Raw genomic sequence first — 22,482 nt, forward strand, 5'->3', positions numbered from 1 at the left:
AATGCAACTCCCCCACCAAAACCTAGGCCCACTCTATAGGGTTAACTCTTTCCTAATTGACATAGCTAGAAAAATCTTAGCTTCTTCCATCTTTCTGCCAACTGTTGTGTATACTGCTACTATACTCTTCAACCTTGATAAAACCCAGATAAGCCCATTTGTGCAGTGTTAATTCAAACTGGCAAGATTCACAGCTAATCTGCCTTACTAATCACACCGCTATCTTGCATTTGAACAGCTGGGATAGGTGGAAGCATTGCATGTTCTGACATCAAAAGAACTTCACACAATTCACAATCTCATCTCCAGATATGGAAAATGTCCTTAAGGTTGGACCATAGAGTCCGTTACTGGATCCAGTACTGTTTGAAATCTTTATGACTAGATTTCATTGTGATGATGAATTTTGGTTGACAAAATATGCTGATGGTGTTAAATTTTCCCCAATTATTTCAGTTATCTGATCAGTTTTCTCTGCAATTAAGAAAAATGTTCCGTCTGTCGCTATTGGCACTATTAATGAAAGTTTTGTCTATATTTCAAAATGTGAAAAGAACATTCTCATATTTTAGACTGTGCTTATATATGGGACTTCTTTGTTTTAGACTGTGCTTATATAAGGGATTGCTGCCCATCTTGCTTCTATGGTCAGTCAAATGAGCTGTTGTATGATGTTTCCTGGGGTGTTTAGAATGCCTTACAGTTATATGCTGCCATATAAATAATCCATTCAGAACAAAAAGTAGTTGGTTATGTTATCTCATATGTCTAATAAGTATTAATATAAGTGAAACATTTGGAATTAAATTTATTTATTTATTAATTACATTGGTTAACTGGGAAAACATCTGACTGGGCGAGGAGCACGTTTTCAGCGAAGGCCCAGGAAGAAAAGCTCCAGAATAACAGCACAATACAAATACCAAAAATAGTACAAATTTACATATTACTATTTACGTACGAATATTAAAACACACACATTCTGTTACAGGCTTATTTATAGATCATGGAAATGATGGCACAATACAAATAACATATTACTCACATAGAATGTTACACATAAAAATAGTGGGTTGAAACAGTTTTGAATAATGCAAAGTAAAAAAAAAATACGACTTTAGATACAGTGTATTCTTGGGGATGTCAACACCTTTTTGAGAGATGGATCAATGGAGAGAAATTATAGTAAGAGGATGTAGACTGTTGTAGAGTGGAAAGGGGAGGAGTAGGATAAGCTTGGAGTATGACAGGAGCAGAAGCAATGAGTAGCTAGGTAGTTATGTAGTAGTTGTTTGAACTCATGAGGGTGTGGGTGTTTAGTAACAGTTTGAGGGAGGGTATTCCAGAGTTTGGTAATTTTGTTGGAGTAGAGACAGTCACCATGATAATTGTGGGAGTGGGTGACCTTCAGCATAAGTTTATTGGAGGATCTGAGGGGCTTGGGATTGTGACTAGGCTGGACACGATTGGAGAGAGCAGGACAGTTTGTGGGTTGGTGGATTAACTTGTGGGTCATAGTAAATTAGTTGAGAGCTAAAAGGTTTGGAAGTTCTAGCCAGTTTAGCTGAGAGAGCACAGTACAATGGTGAGTCCTGTATGGTGCATTTGTGGCAAATTTGGCAGTTTTGTTATAACAGGATTCTAGATGATTTAGGGCAGTCTTGCGAAGGTTAGTGAGAGTATGAGATCCATACATGAGGGAAGAAAGCAGGTGAGATTGGGCAGGGACAAGCCTGGCATTGTGGGTAAGATATGGACTGGCCCTATATAAGGTGCCAAGCTTGATGTGCACGTTTTGATTGTCAAAGAGACATGTTTTTCAAAAGTTAGATTCTCATCAATAGTGATACCTAGGAGTTTAGTATGAGTTGTGGGTTCAGTTTTGGTTCTGTTTGAAGAGAGGATTGACAGAGAGGTTTGGCATGGTTTGGATTTGTTATGTCTGAAGGTAATTTAGTTTTATTAGGGTTTAGTATAAGTTGAGGTTCGGACAGGTATTTTTCTATGTTTTGGAAAGATGATTGAATTTTTAATTGAAGTTGTCAGGTAGAGGGGGTGGAGCATATAAGGGTTGCATCATCTGCGTATTGGACAATGGTGGCTAGATTGGTAAGAGAGCTGATGTCATTTGTGAATAAGATGAAGAGGAAAGGACCAAGAATAGAACATTGGGGCACACCAATGGAGATGGGGAGTAGGGGGAAAAGAGAGTTTTCCCATTTAATGGCTTGCTGACGATTGCTAAGATATCTGAGGAACCAGGAGAGAGAGAAGATGAGCAGAGACCTAATGTTGAGAGTTTGTTGAGTAGAAGCTGGTGGGAAAGGGTGTCAAAGGCTTTGACATGTCAAGAAAGATAAAGGAGACAGCTTGGCCTTCATTTAGGAGATGTTGAATTGTGTTGATAAAAGTGATTAGAGCAGTTGCAGTACTTTGTTTAGGTCTGAAACCGTGTTGTGAATTGGATAAGATATTGTTATTAAGGAATTGGTGAAGGAGTTTTTTGTGGATACACTTTTCTAAGATTTTGGCTAGTTGGGAAAGAATGGCTATTGGGCAGAAGTTGGTTAGGTCTTTGGAAGGACCACCTTTGTGGAGAGGGATGATGTGGGATATTTTCCAGAAAAGTGGGACATAGTGTTCAGCAATTGAGTGATTAATCAAGATAGCTATGGGGTAGGCAATAGATGGGGCTGTGATTTTTAGAAATTTGTTGGGGAGCTGATCTACTGCCAGACAGCAGGGTTTTAGTTTAGCAAGGAATGATTTTCTGTAACTTGTTTGAATGGAAGTGAAGGAGAAATTGTTAGGATGATCAAGGGTAGGGATGGGAAGAGTGAGGGGTGCATTTGATATGTTGCCTAGTAGAGAGGTTATGGAGTTTATGAAGTGGAAGTTGATTTGAGTTGTGATGGGATCAGAGTTGTTAGTTGTTACTGGGGTTGAGATAGGGGTGCGACCAGGGCATAGGAGATAGTTGATGTTTTCCCAGAATTTTTGGGGTTGTTAAGGTGTTGTTGCTGGCATATTAGGAAGTATGACTACTTGTCTACTTTGATTTGTTTTTTTGCTTGATTTCATAGTTGTTTATAAGTAGTGAGGTTAGTTCTGTTTTTGGTGGATTGGTAAGCTGACCAGGCTCCATCCCTTTGTTTGAGTAAAAGTTTAGTTTCATTGGTTAACCAGGGCAGGGGCTTGGATTTTGAGTGAACTTTCGTAGTTGGAGCTAGATTATTAAGTATGTTAAGAAATTTGTTTCATCAAGAAAAGTTACCATAAGGGTGGCAGCCTAACAGTTTTGTTCCCTCAGACATCTATGTAGCTGAGGGTTTATAGATATGTGCAATACATGTATATTTCTTAAAACTAAAGCTAGAAATAAAATATGTAAATTAGAAATATTCTATAACATTTTGCAGTATATCTATATTACTATTTATTGATTATGTTTTTAACTTTAAAGTATTACTAGGAAAATTGGTAAAAAAAATCTCAAATCTTTTTGTGTATATGTGGTATGTGAATTGGTGTTGTACTCCAGTAATTGTTCTCCAGGTTTAGTGGCAGCATAATACTACTTTACAGCCCCTAGTGTTAAAACTTAGATTAATAGATTGTTACTAGGCTAACGACCTGGGGGGCCTTTGCAAGCCTAACCAAGTTTTCCTGAAAGAATAATGATGTCCTGTATCTAAATATGACATTGAGGGGCAAGCATTTATTAGCTATCTGTATCCATAAGAGACATGGTTGCTATATATTTTTAAACTTCTTTCTCAGAATCATTAATATTGTGATAAATATGCTTTACACACAAGAACTACGATTTATAGGATGTTATTAGCAGCATGATGAGGGTGACAACTAACTACAAGGAGGGAATTGCTTGTACATGGCATCTGGCATACAGTATGGAGCCTTTCACATTGTGAAAATGTGAACTGGCTTCTACTCTTTGTGGACATTTCCACAAACAGAGCCCTTTCAGTACATGCTGCCTCTGCGCACTTTCACCCAAGAAGTGATTAGCAAGTTGTATAATTTTGCATTTATACAAGTTCTTATCCAATAAAGAAATTTACTGAGACAGAGTTAAGTACTGTCCATCAGAAGACTGAATGTATTCTTTCTGGTTTAGAAAGTCACATTTATCCAGCCATTGGTGCACATACCTCGACATACCTAACAGCATTCACTGCACTTGTCCCATGCTCCCAACAATGGCTGCCCAGTCTAGCTTTTCTTTGGCTGTCATTAAGCTGTGCAAGCATCTGGGTGAGCTGCTGAATCAACAAAGTAAGATTTCCAGCCCATTGACCACTGTGCTGGACTTTCATCCACTAAGAAATTTGGGCGTTGCCATCAATGCCCCAGCATGAATACACTCTGCAACGGCCCTTTACTAGGGCATTTTAGTATGGTTGAGCACAGTGGAAAGTTCAGTTGTTCTTCCCAGAGAGTTAATAACATGGTTGCCTGTGCATCATGCCCCACTTTTTACATGGGTAAAACTAAAAGTGCTTTAAATAAGTGCATTTACCAACATCTTTATAGTATTAAACTTAAAGATGGTAAGAATACCTTAGCCAGGCATGCCATGTTTTGTGCTGGATCCACAAAGTTTACTTTCTTGTTTTTGGAACAAATAAACATTTCTCCGTTTGTAGGTGATTGGCAGAACAATCTGCTTCACCAGGAAATATACTGGCAATTCAGGCTGGATGCTACTAACTTTCCTGGTTTAAATAAGAATATTTCAGTTAGTAGTGAGGTTAAAAGAAAAGCAATTAGATTATCTTGAGGTGCCTTAATTTTAGGCACATTGTTGTTATTTCAGTGTCATTTATTTGAAAAACATTGTACAAAATTTTTTCAAATAATTTTGCTAGGATTTTTTTAGTAGGGCTAATATTAAGAAAAAAGTTTTTTTTTTCCCTTTCTTTGTAAGTGTGGTATATTCACACAACTCACTTGAGTCTGTCTCCACTTGAAGAATTTTTTTTCTTTTTTCTTTCCTGACTACATCACCAATTTGTGATGATTGGTTGGTTTTAGAGCTGTGTCTGTATTTGCATCATTTTAAAATGGAGCTAGTTTGAGTAGCATTCAGAGTTCTGATGATGTCTTGCTAACAAAAGACGAAAACTCTTCACTGTGTTTTTCTGTTAAACGTTTCCTACGATTGCTCTGGTAGCTGACAATTTGGAAGTTTTTGCTGTTCTTAGTTTTGTGCTTCTACCAACACTGGAATTCTCCCTTGTTCTTGATTGATTGGACTGTATTGGACGTTTATTAGCATAGATTAATTTGAGAACTACAATTTGGACATGCAGCAGGAACATGTACACTTAATGGCCAACTATCAACCTATTATATTTTCTGTGACATATTTTATAGGTTCTTATTTATGCAGTATACATAACAATTAGTACTATAAAAGATCACACAGAAAATGTCATAAAGCAAATGGAATAAGCAATTATTCTATTTGCTATAAAATCTGTTTGGTGCCAGTTTAGCCACAAACACAAAACTCTACTACATTCGTATTTACTTATTTTGCTAAGACATTTATATTGTAAATATGAACTAACTTTTGTTATGCATAAAGTTCAAAATTTTCCTGTAGCTAAAAATCATGTTTAATATTATAAAAGTTCCAGAATGCAATGCATAATAACAAAGAGTCACAGCAAACAAGACTACAAGGAGTGTCTGCAATCTGAAGATTAAAAGGCTTACAAGCAGGGTTACAAAATGCTGTTACATATGATAGACAGCTCCATGCCATGAGAATATACCCTGCCATTTTCCCCACTCAACCCAATGCAGCACTTTTAATTTTCATTTTTGTTTTTAAAAATGCTGGATTAGAATATCTATATAATAATGTAGACTGCAGTTCTGACATCACAAAACCCAAAGAGAGGAACCTCATCCTATCCCAAACGTATCTGCTCTGGCAATCAATCAGAAGTGTAAGCAGATCTTCTGTCTCTTTGCTGACAGAACAGGTTACTGTTTAACATTAGGTCTTTGAGCATTCAGTTGTATATTGGGTTAATGCCTCTCATATTTGAAAGGCAAGGAAGTTTCAGCAATCCTGTATATCCCCAGCACTTCTTCTGTCCATGTGATACAAATATTTCTTCCATAATCGTGCTGCCCCCCTACCCATCTCTGGGTATCTGCTATCTCGGAAACAAAATGCAGTCAGTAAATCATTCTGTTTCATTCATACGTCCTCCAACAGAAAACATTTTTGAGACCATCACATAACATCAGTTCTAAGCAATATATACTCTAATTGCATTTTTTTCTCACAGTGGGGTAAATAGCTTCATATTTGAAGTTTACCCCAATATTCTGTACAAATGTTGACATACTTCACTCATCCTTATGGCTGTGAGATGTCATGATTAATTATCTCAAGAAATGTGCCAGGATATTTTCCTCTGTCCCATAAGGATGTTTACCATCTCTGAGGTCAATGGTGAGACTTCTCTTTTAATTAGTAGAGTAATGCTACCAGCTGTGGCATATAGTTCTAGTCTTGGATCATCAGAACTCTCATTTACCTTCAATGCTTGAAATTTACTCTAGATATTCTGGGGAGAGAGTGTTATTTTGCAATATACAGGGAAAACATGAGAACCTCTGGGTCCAGAATTGTATAGATGAGGTGAATAGATGCAAGTACATGCATTATGCTTGAGGTAACCATTTCACTTTGACAGCACATATCAGACATAGTTAAAACTTCCTGCAGAGTTTTGAATGAGAAATGCATATTCCACTCATAGACAGGACAGTCCAAGGCTGGTTCCATTTTCTGTCACAAGTTGGAAATTCACCTCTATTAATATCATATAGTGACTAAGGGAAATAATTTTGGCAGCGCAGTGGTGAAGCAGTTACCGTTGTCACCTCACAGCAAGAGGCTCTCTAGTGCAATTCTCAGTTGGGGTGCCTTGTTTGCAGAGTCTGCATGTCCTCCCTGCTTTCATGTGGGTTTCTGCTGGATGCTTCTGTATCCTCCTACATTCCACAACACCACCTCCTCTTTCCTTAACACACCCACTGGTGTCCCCCAAGGATCCATTTTGGGTCCTCTCCTCTTCAATATATTCATTAATGATTTCTTCCACTCAATTCCTCATGCTAAACTTATTCAATATGCAGATGACTCTACAATTATCTGTGCAGCCACATCCATCCCTGCTCTCCTAAAACTGACTCAGGACACCTTCTCTACTACAGAACAGTGGATGAAGGACAATCATCTAGCACTAAATGCATCAAAAACCAAACGTATGGTATTTACCCCCTCAATAACTAACACCATTGATAGAAAGCTATTCTCCATCACTAGCCAGAATAGCACACCTCTTGAACTAGTATCTGAAATGAAACTACTAGGAGTCCCAATAGATAATCAGCTTAAATTCAATAGCCACCTACAACTAAACATAAAAAAAAAAACACCAAAAACTTAGCATGCTCTACCGGCACAATCGATTCCTCACTACATCTACTAAACTCACTCTTGCTACTACATTTCTCATCCCTTCCCTTCTTTATGGTGCCCCTCTCCTAACAAACCTACAATCATCTCTCAAAACTAAACTGTCCTCCTGTTATAATAAAATTGCCAAATTTGCTATTAGTAACAAAACATATACCCATCACTGTACATCTCTTCACAAACTCAACTGGCTAGAGCTTCCCAACTATCTCTCCTATATTCAGCTCACTTTTGCTCACAAACTCATTTTTCATCCACCTCCCTGTCCCTCTCTCAGCTCTACCTTTAAAATGCACCTGCCACAAAGAATTCTAAGATCTAATAACCAAAACCTAATTGAGCTGTATAAACCCCTTCACTCTCCAGGAAAAAAACTCCTGTCCTTTGCCCTGGCATGACTATGGAACTCCCTTCCTCCCTCCATCCGTATCACCACCTACTTCCCTGCTTTTAAAAAATCACTGCACTCACATCTAACATCCTCTTGGGAATGCTCCTGCTCCCACCCCTCATAGCCTATTCTCCACTTACTACCTTCAACTTATTCATATATTACCAGACACCAAATAATTAAGTCAACTGTAGTTCTCTAACCCTACTATTCCTCTGAAGAAACTATATATATACTACCACAATGCTTTATTTTTCTAAAAATTTTTAACTAAACTCTTTCTTTGCTCCTACTTAAATCTGGGTTGTTCTACAAAATAAAACCTAAAAATTACTTTGTAACAGCTTAATCTTTATTTAGTTCAACACACAAATGACTGACATTGTAAACTGCTGCAATCTTTTGTTACCACTGCTTTAAAGCTTTGTGTTTAATCTACTAATAATTTGAAATTGTAAGCTGCTGTAATAATTTTTGTAACCTTTGTTTTGGAGCTTTTCTCCCCAGGACTCCACTGAAAACGGGTTCTTATTGGCCCAATGGACTATCCTGGTTAACCAACTGCAAACAAATAAATAAATAAAGACATGCAATAGGTGAACTGGACACTCAGCTAGCCTAGGTAAGAGTGTTTGTGTACGAATATGTGTGGTACACCGTCCGAGGAAGTTTGGTCCTTGCGCTAGCAACTTGAGCTTGTCAAGCCCGTAACTGAGACAGAAACAATGAGCACTGAAAGGTGCTTGTTGCCAGATGTACCACATGGTGCGTAAACAGGCAAGAGAAAGAGACAGAATCCAAGAGTTGGTCAATTTCATTTCAGTCCTGAGCAAACACCAGATTGCCCAAAGATATTTTATTTAATCAAGATTCTTTCAAAGGTGTTTTAAGTTCCCCAGGAAGTAGTCTGCATAGAAGGGATTCAGATGTCCCTTCTCACTGAGAATACAGGATGGCCACCCCAGCAGAGGATCAAATGCTAAAAGCTCATGGAAGGCCATGTCTGTGCCTAGTCAAGTACAAACATTTCTTTAAGGCAGTTAAGTAAATGCTTGAGGAGAATCTGTAAAAATTCCTGAGCAAACTATTTCATATTTGAAGTATATTTGCCCAGCTGTGTGACACAGAAGGTTAAATCCCTGACTATATTTCAAATAATCCAAGTCAGAATAGCAGCTATAGCGCTGGAACAAATATGCAGAGAGGGTGTGAGTAGGTGGCTGGTACTGCGTTGTCTAGCCAATGGAAATGGAAAGGCAACTTGCAGTCATTTGATTGCCACCATGCTACCAAAGCTTTGCACAGCATGGTAAATGACTAGGACTGGGAGCGTTAGTGTTCTGGTTTAACTCTGTGACTGTAACCATCATAAGATGCCAAGTGGAAGAGCGTAAGTCAGTGCACACATACACATACACATACACATAGAAATACACACAAGACACACACACACACACACACACACACACACACACACACACACACACACACACACACACACACACACACACACGCACACATACAAACACACGCATGCACAGACACACACACCCAAACTCCCATACACACACGGGGATGTTGTAAGATGCTCCATGGGGAGCAGATGCTCACATCAGCCACCAAAGCATGGTTAATGCCTCATTTAGAAATATCCTTATTGCTGAGTTGCTAGCAAGGGTGCAAACAACTTCCAAGACTACCTGAAGAATGGCACCTTAGGTCAGCCTTCAACTTCAGGCTGAGATAATAAGGGAACAAATGGGCTCAAGATAAAGAGAAAGAGCTTCGATTGCTAGCATGCACAGTGACAAAAATAATTAGAAAAAATCGAGGTATGTTTAAAAAGGATTAGCCATAGACTTTTCTTGTGTCTAGGTATGTGGCTGTCTCAGGCTTTCCTTTACTTTGAATTTCAGACACAAAATTCAGCTATTTTTTTCAGTTATTACGTTTGATTGCCAGACATGAGACCTTGTTCATCTGAAGATATTAAATTACACAACGTGTTGCATCCTGAATCAAAGTATACTTGATATGATCTTTTCTGTGCTCAGCAGGGAAATGATGTGGATGTAGATGTGGGTTGATATTCTATTTCAAAAGCATTGCAACAACTGCCTCATAAAGAAATGCCAAAAGAGTGCTGACCTCCAAGACTTAGTTGTGTTCTCACTCAGTGGCTATATTGAGGCTTGGTAAAAATCATCTGGAAGGCTGCTAACTACAGACAACTTATAGAAGTCTACTAGAGTTCTGATTGCAGTCAGTATTTGTCCTATGGTGATAGGAGTATCAAGTATTGCATTCTTTCTACATTTAGCATCCCAAACTGATTCAGAAAGATCTCTGTCTGAGGTGTCCAGTTTGGTACATCTCTGGAATGTATAGAAGGTTATTAAAAATCAGGACCTGCATGTATGAAATCTCACTGTATGTTTGAGAAACAGATCCATCTCATAGGTAAGTTTGAGGCTAGCTGCTCTTGTGGGCCATTTTAAGCCTAGCTTCAAAGGTGAGAATCAAACCTTGAATGTTGTGTCTCTGTGGTAAACACCTTAATCAGGTGTATAATAGAGTGCTTAATATAACCACAGCCAGCCAGTCTCGTTAGAGAAAGATAAACTCAGCTTTCTCAGTATAGAGGATACAAAAGATAGGAGATCTTTTTTTATTTTTATTTTTGTGTGTGTGCACGCGTGTGTGATCAGGGAGAGTCATCGAATGGAACCATATCCTATTAGAAGGTGAAGTCCTTAAAAGAGTATTACTTATATATATATATATATATATATATATATATATATATATATATATATATATATTTATTTATTTAAATATATATATTTAAAAATGTTATAGGAATTCTAGAAATTTGCACAACTGTCTGGTCCATTTGACCTTCAGAATTCATACTTGATGTGGATGGACTAGACTCTGCCCTGTATGTTTTTTTGCTCAGTATGCCCATATATAATTCCTGGCATAGAGTAATTAATGTGACTGAGTTTTTTGCCAATTCTGGACATATCTGTCAAGAGTGAATATGTTCTATCTATTTGCTCTTTCCTGCCCTTGAATTTTTTCTATGTATGAAAGATAGAGAAAAGCTGAGTATGCTTTTTAGAGGATTCTAAGATATCAGGCATTTATTACATTCATTACATTCTAGTCCTCTGACCTTACATTTCCAGGAGGCACACAACTAAACATAAAACTGTTTTGAATTTGTTTGTTCTGTATAGAATGCTATAATCAGTTACTTCTAGAAGCGTGTGGTGAATTTTCAGCTCTGCCAGTGTAGTCCCCAGGGGCCTTAAGAATCTCCCTTAAATATCTGCTGTTGTCTTAAAGTTACGTTTTATTGTTTTTTCATTATAGGACTTTTCCCATACATTTTACTTAACATTTTCTGCAGCATTACATGTTTCAATTTAACTCTTAATGTCATATAAGTGTCTATTTGCTTAGTTTAAAGATGAATTAGCATATATTTATGTTGATTAGACTCAGCTTTCTGTACACCTATGAGGATAAAAGCCAAAGTGCAGTATATGCTTTGACTTTATGCAGTGTTATATGGTTTATGTGCTAAGTTGATTTTATTTAAACCGTTGGTTGAAGTGTAAAAAATGTGTAGGTCTTTGTGTTTTGCTTTAATACACTTCTACAACCTACTTAGTACTCCCTCCTTATCATTTGCTGCCTACTTAGTTTTATTTCCGTAGACTTTGTAGGTTATCTGTCTTGAAAAGCATACTTTACTAACCTCTGAAAGTTGTGTATGAGTGTGTCTCAGTCTTGAGTAGCTAGCACAGGAGGTCCTGCGCTATTAAAAGATTGACAAGAAATTATTTTCTCCAAGAAAGAATGCACTGCTAATATCAACGCAGCTGAAATATGAGAATGCAAGGAGGTAGATATAGAAAGAGATGTTAATTCATGGTCTGACAGCTTGCTCACTTATGTGCATTTGCCAAATTTTTTGTGTCTGGGGTTCAGGAAACAAGAAAATTCCAGTCTGATTATATATTCTAAGGATGCATTGAAAAAAGTATTTTCCCGATGTCTTGAATTGTACAATGTCGACTTACCATAAAGACTGCATTCATGAGTTGAGAAACTCAGTTGCTTTGGTCAGTTCCCCTTTGGCATATAAGATTTAATCATCAAGATATCCCACCGTAAATTAAAGCCACCTGCTCTCTCTCTCTCTCTCTCTCTCTATATATATATATATATATATATATATATATATTTTTTTTTTTTTTTTGTTAGAATGAGGCCAAGGCCCAGAGCTGTTCAAATGAAGAATTATAAAAGACAGGATAATCTGAATTTACCCAGGTTTTATATCACGTGGCAGTCAGCTAACCACCCCAGTGTAAATTGGGTCTGTTACCTTTTCTTTTGGTCTTTTCTAGACCATGTCTGCTCTCTTTCATTTTGTTACCTAAAACATCAAGACTCCCATATAGTAAACTTTAACTATGGATAAATCACTTGGGTTATTTACTCTCTATAACTCTACTGCTGTACAGACAGACAGACCACATGAGTCTTCCATGAATTGATCCAACTGTGGAGGAACTCCTCAAGTAAATCTGTTGGCCTCCATTCACAGCTACACAGCTGAAGAAATTCTGTCCCAGGACTCCTTGAATGAGAATATTTCTGTAGAGACTCAGAAGTACTTTCAAATGATACTTGTGGTGACCCCCTTTTGACCCACTCTGCAGCTGATCTCCCTTCTTTAGAAAATGACCAAGGACAATTGCCACAGTTTTCTTCATAGAATGGATTTAACTCCCACAAGACAGGAGTTGTTTGATACACAATAAAATTCAGATTTCTTTTAAGCTGCCTGCCTGCCTGCCTGAAAGACAGAGTTTTAATGCCTTTTAGGTACCTTTTTTCTGAGGATGTGCAGCAGATATTAAACAAGGCTAGGAAAACGGCTAATAGAAAATCATATACAGGTAAAACAAAAAGACTATCTAGTTGATGCCAAACTATGAAACAGGATCCTTTTCAGGCCAAAATTCCTCTGGTTCTACAGTATTTGATGAGTTATTATCTTGTGGTGTTTTTTACTCTTGTATAAAGCTTAACCTTTTGGCCATCTCTGCTTGTCTGTTTCACCCTATGCTTTCAGGGAGGCCCACTGTGTTGTGATGCAATGCAGAATTAGGTAATTTTCATAAAATTATAATTTCATAAAATATGTAGGCACCTGACTTGCAAAAATTACCTTAAAAGAGAACAGACACATACACATGGTCAGCAACTGTGCAGTGAGCAGTAGGGCCAATACTTTCCACAAGCAATTTTTTTTCCAGAACTTAACTCATTTATCATACTACAAATGAGTTACACCTCTTCAGTCTGTAATATTATCCATTAGATAGTATGAACATATGCACTGCTGTAAAATACTTTGCATTTTGAGGTTAGCCACATATACAGTAGTAGAACAGAAATAGTCTTTTAAGTTCTGAAATCAAAACACAGCACTTTTCGCATTATTGTTACTGATTCCTAACTCGACTGCACCACCACTGCCACTCTGCATATTATATCCTCCCAGTCTCCTGATATACAGTTTCATTTTTCATGAGCTCTCTTGTCAGATCTTTTCACACTGCAGCACAAACAACAAAGTTAGCCATGACAGCTGTGTGAGACACCACATTTCCTGAAATGCAAACTTTATTTTACAGCTTGCTATCATCAGATAATTGCTGGAAGTGAGTAGTTTGATGCAGTAAAATAAACTAATGAAAATCACCTATTGCAGCATGAAGCAGAAAGTCAAACCTCCTTATGATCGTCTAGTTTGACCTGCAGTGGCAAGAGACAAGGAGATGCTAGAGAGCATACAGACCACATTAGTAAGCAGCAGTCACTTAGCAAAGCATGAGTGAAGAAGCACATTTGGTCAAGGGTAAGGCAAGAGTTAAAATTAATTATATGTTTTACATTTACAAGCTGAATTGCAGACACTGCAATACAATACAACTCATGTTTAATGAGTTTTCAACTACCTTGTTTAATTTTTGTCTTAGAATAATGAATTAAAGTAATTTAGTACCTACTCCAAACCACTGTGGCCTCCACTTGCTGTCACAGTGATAGTTACAGCAGAAGAAAACAGTAAAATACTTTCATTTTGTAGCAGCAGTCCTTGTCTGTCAGCCTTGACATCTTACTCTCCTTCCCCTTCCAAATGGTCACTTCCTGGATTTCTAGATAGGCCCGGTAGACCTAAGACTGAAGCTTATTCTCCAGTCATTCTAACCTTCACCAACATTCCTCCCCTGAGTGGGCAAACAAAATCTGAGGGTTGTAAGGGGACCTAAACATGTAGGTTTATGGCAATAAGAGGTTATTGGCAGGAGAGGAGAATTATGCTGGCATATATTTATATTCCAGGTAAAACTACTATTATGGAACTTAAGAGAATTCTGGGAGAAATAATCAGCTTTCAACAGGGAATATTATTTATGGGTGTTGACAGGAATTTAAGATTTTTAGGTGAGTTAGGTGATTTGTAATATTGTTAGAAAAAGGTTTATTACAAATTGTTTTGGAAATAATTTGTGGGTAAGAATTAAATCTCATTAAAAGCATTATTATACATTGTGAAAAAGAATATGATTAATCTGGTTGTATACCTAGGGTAATCACATATATATATAGGATGCTGAGGAAAATGATTAAAGTATAATATATAGTTGAAAAGATAATGTTGGTCTTCTTTCTTCTTCTTTCGGCTTTTCCCTGTTAGGGGTCACCACAGTGGAACTCCGATCCGCTAATGATTGGCAGTAGATTTTTATGGTGCCAAGGTGCCAGTCAGATGCCCAACCTTCAAGGAAGGCACACCCATTGACGCACGCACCTACCTGCATGTCTGTAATGGCTGAAAAGAAGAAAGATGGAAAATAGTGTATTATGATAAATTTATATTTGGGATATCAGCTTGAAGGGCGTACCTCAGGTTAGGGAAATATTGCAAGCAAGTTACAAAGAATGTTACTATATTAAATCTTTGGTATAAAGCAGTGAACTTATAAAGAAAGTATTTACGAAGAGACAGAAAATATTTAAGTATATAAAAGTGTTATTTTTTATGGAGGCTAATGTTAAAATATGTGCCTTTAAAGTGGCCAATGAACTACAAACAAATGAATTAAAGGTTATGTAACATTTGTAAAACTAAAAAGAAAAAAATGGATCAGGCACTTCAGGAATGTAATAGGGTGAATGTAGGGCAAATAGGTTTAAAATGTTACCAATATGAATGCTGTAAAAATCAATATTTATATAACTGTGTATGGTGTTTATGATAAAAATGTGAAGGAAAAGAAAGAGGACAGTGATAAAATATTTATTACTGCTGTGTGGTCTATATACAATTCTAGATATGAAGAATTATTGTTTTATGATATGGGATAATGTTGAGCCAATAAAACAAATGGTTGTGGAGTAAAAGATTGGGATAAAATGTTAATGTTTTTTACATGCAAAAGATAATTATAAGTTTGTAAGATGTTTGAATGTGTACAAAATGTTACAACTACATAAGACACATACTCTTTTCAATCAGTCTCACAGCTACTGGGGTTTGGCTTTATTGGTCTGAATGAAACCATAAAACTTAAAAAGTAAAAAAAAAAAAAAAAAGTCATGGACATTCAAGAAACTGTGTAGCTGAAGCACTTGATGTCATTAAGAAGTCATTTGTTACATCACATAGGCCTCGAATACAGGAGGTTTAAGATATCAACCAGTGAGAACTCTAGTTTGGCTGAGATTTTTTTTTTTTTTTTGTTTTGCAGTTTGTACTTAACAATTGGTCTTTTGCTACTGATACAAGAGCAGAGTAATTGCATAATACCATACTCACATCTTTCTTGATTCATTTGCCTTAATGTTAAAAAAGGAGCATGGTCTTTGTCATAATATAGCAAGACCCTTGTAATGGACAGCATTTCACTTTGCTGTTTAAGCCAATGACACTAGAAGTTGATAAGGAAAGGAAGGGCATAATAATTCGGCTATAATTCATCTTAAGTGCTTTGATGGAAAATGGGTTCCTGTTGTAAGTTTGAGCCTCTATACTTGGAGTCACACAACTTCATAAATTTAAGTGAGGTTAAGTAAAACTCAGTACTAAGTCTGAAAATACTGAATCATAGAGAATTCCCTCTTCTCCGAGGTATGATTATATTGTATTTAATATATATATATATATATATATATATATATATATATATATATATGTAGCAGAGATATTTGGAGTGGAAAGGACTTCACCCCATTCAAAAATGCCTGTAATATATAATAGCAAGATTTAAGCTTCACTGATTTTAAGAGCTAATTGCACTTACATTTTTGAAGATGCTGACTTGTAATACAGACTTTTGAACTTCTATTAAGTTGCCATGGAAAACTGGCTTATGGACAATGTTCACTTTTTGTGTAAACTGATTATAATCCTCTATATTATAATGAATATTCATATTATAAATGAATGCAATATTAAATATTCTTTGAATGACTATGCTATATTTTTTGTTTATACAATATTTTAAGTAGTTCTAAGATGTGTCTTGTGCTTGCTTCTAGATTTGAATTCCACCACCATAAATGTTACTGAAGGAAGCACTGACCTCAGATTTTCCTGGAACGTTGAACCATATTGTAAAATTTCATATACCATTAGTTGTACTAATGGTAAGACATTTTAACTGTTATCATGTTACAACTACTAACTTGTACTGATTTATTATTTGTTTGGAAATATTGAAATATAAAACATCTGCAAGTCTTTATATGCAAGCATATTTTCCTTATGATTTGTACAAGCATTTGTATTGTTATATTACTCACTAATTTTTCTTTTTATGCCATTTAGGAATTGCACGTTCATGGAATATTACTCCAGCTCAAGAGCCATCGAATGATAAGACTTGTACTACGAATCAATTGAGAGATGCAGGACAGTCGCAACCATCTGGTAATGACAATTTTAATGGTTTTAATCTTGATGAGTGGCTGCATTGTAACTTTGTATTTGATAGTCATTTAAGAAGGAACAATAACCAAGTTTTAACAGTACAAAGTCAGCTGCATATTTAGGAAAAGAAAGTTTTGAAGTATCATAAACTGCAGCTACAGAATAGTTATTTTAGAGAATGCATGAAAAACTAATTAGTCCCTAAGGGAATTCAACTTTGAAAATATCCAGCAGGACTCAAGGAGGGTTCTGAACTGCATTGTGAGTTAATTAGTTTGTTTGATAGACATGGATCGGAACTGATGGAAGTACTTAGGAAATTTAATCAGAAGGACATGGACCTACTTGAAAGTGAGATTAATCAGCTGGACATTAATATTATAAATGATTTAGCGTTTTCTTTATATAAGACAGACTATAACAAAATGTTTCTTAATGTGGACATAATTGTAACTACTATCAAGAATAAGAAAGAAAGAAAAATGAATACAGACTAGAGTGATTATGAGAGGGGTAATTCTTACCCTAACCCCCTCTAATAGGTAATAATGATTTAAATTATGATGAATTTGATTGAAGTGAAAATAATGAATCAAATTTGACCCTTCAGACCCTTTAGATCCCCCCCCCCATCTTTGAGGAGATCCAAGGGAATTCTCAATCAGAATCTTGGGAAGGGCAACCATCTTTTGATGCACAATCAGAGAAGGTTGCAGGAAGACAGATCATTTCACAACAGGAAGAAGGAGAGTAAAGACAATTTAACAGTATTGGTATAGGTAGCCACAAAGTCATTACTAATTCTTATGGTGATTTTTAAATTTATAATTTTAGTGATTATAATTTTATGTCTGACTATGCAAACTTACTTGAAAAGGTATGACTTTTGTGCCTACTAAAAAAGCAGACTTGACTAGAATAATATTAGATTTGAAATTGTATACTAGAAAGTTGAATTTGTCTATACTGTTCTACAATAAACAAATCATAGATTTTGGTTATGACTTAAGGAAGTCTGCTACATACAATCAACTTCTTCATCCAGTTATCTCACTATTTGAAAAACTATGTGAACATGATATTCATTCATTATTGCAAAATATAGGTAGATCAATACAATTTAATCTATCCCACGCTAGAATGCATTTATTGATATCAGTGTGTAGAAATAAGAATATTCAATTGGACAAAGGGGGTGGTTTGGTTGTTATGAACAGAATGAACTATAATTTGAAAATGGAAGCATTATGGATAACAGATCAGTAAAAAGAGATTTCTTTAAGTCAATTAAACCTAGCATACAAAAAGATAGATGTTATGTCATATGATCTATTGATGCAGGAGTAAATCATGCCACATGAGTTTAGTTTTGTTTCTGTTGATTTTCTGAGAACACCACCTATCTTTAGCATTCTGAAGATACACAAAAACCTGGTGGATCCTCCACTTTGACCAGTTGTTGATGCCAAAGGATCAAAGATCTGTGGCAAGCCTAAGTTTGTAGATCACAAATTGAAGGATATCCTGAAGCATGAAAAGCATATTTGCAAGGACACCTGAGATTTTTTTGAAAAGTATTACACAGGACATGTATACTGATGTTTTAATTGGGGTCATAGTAGATGTTAAGGACCTGTTTTCTGTGATTCCTTATTAGCTGGGAGTGACGTGGTTTTATGATTATTTATGTGGAACAAACCTGTTAGACACTAAATCAGTCAATGCCTTAAAACATTCATGGAATTGATTTTGGGGAAGGATTTTATTTTTATTTGTTTATTTTTCTGAAGGCTTGTTGTATAGACAAAAAAACTGGTATGGCTATGGGAGCTGTAACAGCTACAAACAAATGCAATCTGAGGGTCATGCTGCTCAATGCTAGAAGTCTAAATATCAACATGCACTCGCTCGAAGCACTCCTTAAAATGGAGAACATCGACATTTGTGCTGTAACAGAGACCTGGTTCAAGGCAGCAGAAAGCACCACTGCAATACCAGGCTATAACGCATTCCAAACCTTTCAGCCCCAAAACTTGGACCAAAGCTCCAAAGGCAGTGGTGTTTCCATATTCATAAAGGATGCACACACCTCCAGACTGGTAGCCCAACATAACGCATCAGAGATACTTCAGGTGCAGCTAACATTGAGTAAGACAGCGATTTAGGTAATAGCCTGCTATAGGTCCCCAACCATGTCCCAAGTCTCATACTCCATGTTCCTAAGCACCCTGGAGAATATTAGGGTCCAACCTAACACTCTTCTACTGGGCAACTTTAACTATTCCTCCATTAACTGGGAAAACTACTCATGTACCAATACACTTTATTTATTATTTATTTATTTAAATTTGTTGACTGGGAGTGTCCGACTGGACGTGGGTCCATTTTCAGCGGAGGCTCGGGGAGAAAAGCTCCACAGTAAAATAAGAAGACAGTAGTTACATTGGATTACATAGTGATTAACTATTTAACACAGAAATTACTTACAACATATTTACAGATGAAGAACATAGTACATCAGTAGACAACTAGAATCTTTATCTGTGAAGTACATAACAGGCATTAACAAATGTAACAATGAGAAGTTCCTGCTGTATAATAAATACTAGGCTTATGAGCATCTGCGCTTGCTATCATCAAGGTAGTTAGTGGAGGTGAAAGAAAGGTAGTAGTTGGATGGGGTGGATGATATTAGAGTGGGAGTTGCAAGGGCATAGCCAGCGTGTTTTTAGGTGCGCTTTTAATAAAGTTTTGAAGTTGGTGCATGATGGTATGGAGGTAATTGTGGGTGGGAGTGAGTTCCATAATTTGGCTATGGCGCAAGAGAATAGTGCTTCACCAGCAGAGTTATTGGCTTTAGTGATCTGCAAGTGATTTTTGTTGCTGGATCTTAGTGGTCTGGTGGTGCGATAGGGTTGGAGTAGATTCTGGAGGGATGGGACATTTAGTGGATGGTTTACTAGATTGTGGGTGAGTGAGAGTTAATACCACTGAAGGAGGTGAGGGAGTTCAAGCCAGCCCAGTTCAGCAAGTGAGAGACAGTGGTGACTACGGTAGGATGCCCCTGTGGCAAATTTTGCGATTTTGTTGTAGCAGGTCTCTAGCTTGTTTAGATCACATTGCCTTAGGTTGGTATATACTGGAGAGGCATAAAGTAGGGTGGAGATAAGGTGGGAATTTGCTATTGAAATCTTTGCTGCTTTGGTGAGAAATTGTTTATTTCTGTATAATGCTCCTAGTTTTTGTGGACTTTTTATGGTCATGGATATGTGAATGTCAAATTTTAGTTTATTGTCTATTTCCACTCCTAGCAATTTGGTGTGTTCAGTTGGGTATATAGTGGTGTTGTCTTTTGCTGTGATGTTAAAGTGAGAGTTGTTTTGAGTATGTTTGGTGGGTTGGAAGATGAGTAGTTTAGTTTTGTTTGGGTTGAGTATTAATTGGGCATCGGATAACCATGTTTCAACAGAGGAAAAGGCTTCCTGTGTGACTTTTTGCAGTTTGGGTAGGGACTGGGCTGAGCAGATGATGGTAGAGTCATCTGCGTATTGGATGAGTGTGTCATGTTTGGTGGCAGAGGCTAGATTATTGGTGCAAACAGAGAAAAGTAGGGGTCCAAGGATGGATCCTTGGGGAACCCCTATGGAGACAGGTAGTTGGGGAGATATGTCAATCTGCCATACAACTTGCCCAACATTTCCTGGAATTCATTAATTCCAATGCCCTGGACCAGCTAGTTTTTACCCCCACTAGAGGTAGCAACATCCTTGACCTGGTCATCACTAACATGGGCGACCGCTGGTGTACACCAATAGTTAACTCCTCCCTGGTTAGATCTGACCACAAACTAATCACCTTGGAAATCCACATCCCTGCCCCCCTCCCCCCAAAGTAACCACCATGAAAAACTTCTCCAAGGCTAACTTTGGGCTCCTAAAAACAGAAGTGGCTAACGTCATGGCACCCATGCAAATGGAAAATAGTTGCATGACCGCCAAATCATACACCAATGCACTGTATTAACACATACACAAATGCATGGATCTCACCATATGCAATAGAACCGAGATGCATTTCTCCAAAAAAGGAAGCCAATCTGGTGGTCCCATGCCATAAACAAACTCTACAACAGGAGGAGGGAACTGATGCGGAATAGGGTGAAGTCCCAAGACTGTAAAAACTCCCTTATCAGCCTCAACAAAAAATTGAGATCCCTCATCAAATCTTCTAAAGCTGGCTGTGAAAACAGAATTGCAGCAGATAGTTAAGATAACCACAAAGCCTTCTATAGTTATGTAAAGAATCTCCATGGCAATACCCAGATTTGCTCTGAGCTACTACAAAATGGTACCTCCTATACCAAGCCAACAGATATTGCCAATATACTGTCCAACAGATTCATTGCCAACTTTACCCCTCCCTCCCCCACCAAAGAACGAATCATATTACCAGTAGATTGCCAGGCACCCAGTATTACTGCTGCACAGATTAAAATATCACTGTCCAAGGCCAAGAATACAGCTTCTATGGGATCTGACAATATCCCTGGCTGTGTTCTACATGAACTACAGAGTGAACTGGCACCTCACCTGTGTGCCCTGTTCAAACACAGCCTCACCTCAGGCTTTGTCCCTACCGAATGGTGCACTGCTACAGTCACCCTCTCCACAAAGGAGGAGTGACTACAGACCCTGGGAACTATCTCCCTAGTAGCCTGACGAGTCTGATATGCAAAGCTATGGAATGCATCATCATGGACCTAATAAACAAGGATACAGGGAATCTCCCGACTCTGGATCTCACACAGTTTGGTTTTGTGAAGGGTAAATCATGCCTGCTCAACCTGTTCAACTTCTTTGAGTCAGTCACCAGAGCTGTGGATGAAGGCAAGGTGGTTCATACAGCCTTCCTTGACCTGGCCAAGGCCTTTGATACCATTCCCCACTCAGGAATCATAGAAAAACTCACTAAGCTAGCCATCAACCCCTGTATCACTAGGTGGGTTGCAAATTGGCTCACAGACAGAACCCACAGTGTGAAAGTAGCTGACTCCAAGTCAGACTGCTGACCAGTCATGAGTGGATTCCCACAGGGTTCGGTCCTGGGTCCTCTCCTGTTTGGTATCTACTTTTCTGAAGTTCAGGCCAACATGAAGAGACTCTGGCTGGCAAAGTTTGCAAACAGTTGCAAGTTTGGAGCTATTAACTCCCCAAGGGATGTTGACATCCTACAGAAAGGCCTCACTGAGACAAATGACTGGTGTCAGAACCATGGCCTTAAGCTCAATGCCAAAAAATGTGTCATCATCCCCTTTGGGAAAAACCCAGTTCCCATTAACTACCACATCGATGGCAGTCCACTGAACACAGAAGGCATTATAAGAGATCTAGGAACACAGGTTGACAGCAACCTCTGTTTTGACCACCACATTGCCACTGTGGTCAGAAAGTCCTTCTATGTGGCACATCTCATTACTAAGAGTTTTGCATCCAGGAAGAAAGAGTTCATTGTCTCCCTCTACTCTTCCCTCATTAGGCCAATCATCGA

The 22,482-nt window shown here is 37.6% G+C and overlaps 1 protein-coding gene across 1 annotated transcript in view; it reads left to right on the forward strand.

Moving 5' to 3' along the window:
• The window catches only part of LOC122814280 (receptor-type tyrosine-protein phosphatase C-like), a 1,011,948-nt gene that overhangs the window by 75,161 nt on the left and 914,305 nt on the right, over positions 1-22,482 (forward strand). The window contains exons 2-3 of the mRNA XM_044086871.1: positions 16,545-16,652; positions 16,834-16,935. Of these exons, the coding sequence (XP_043942806.1) occupies positions 16,545-16,652; positions 16,834-16,935 (210 nt within the window). The remainder of the gene's footprint in view (positions 1-16,544; positions 16,653-16,833; positions 16,936-22,482) is intronic.

This window comes from Protopterus annectens, chromosome 10.part0 (genome assembly GCF_019279795.1).
Source record: "Protopterus annectens isolate FY-2018-M chromosome 10.part0, PAN1.0, whole genome shotgun sequence".
Classification (NCBI taxonomy): domain Eukaryota; kingdom Metazoa; phylum Chordata; order Ceratodontiformes; family Protopteridae; genus Protopterus; species Protopterus annectens.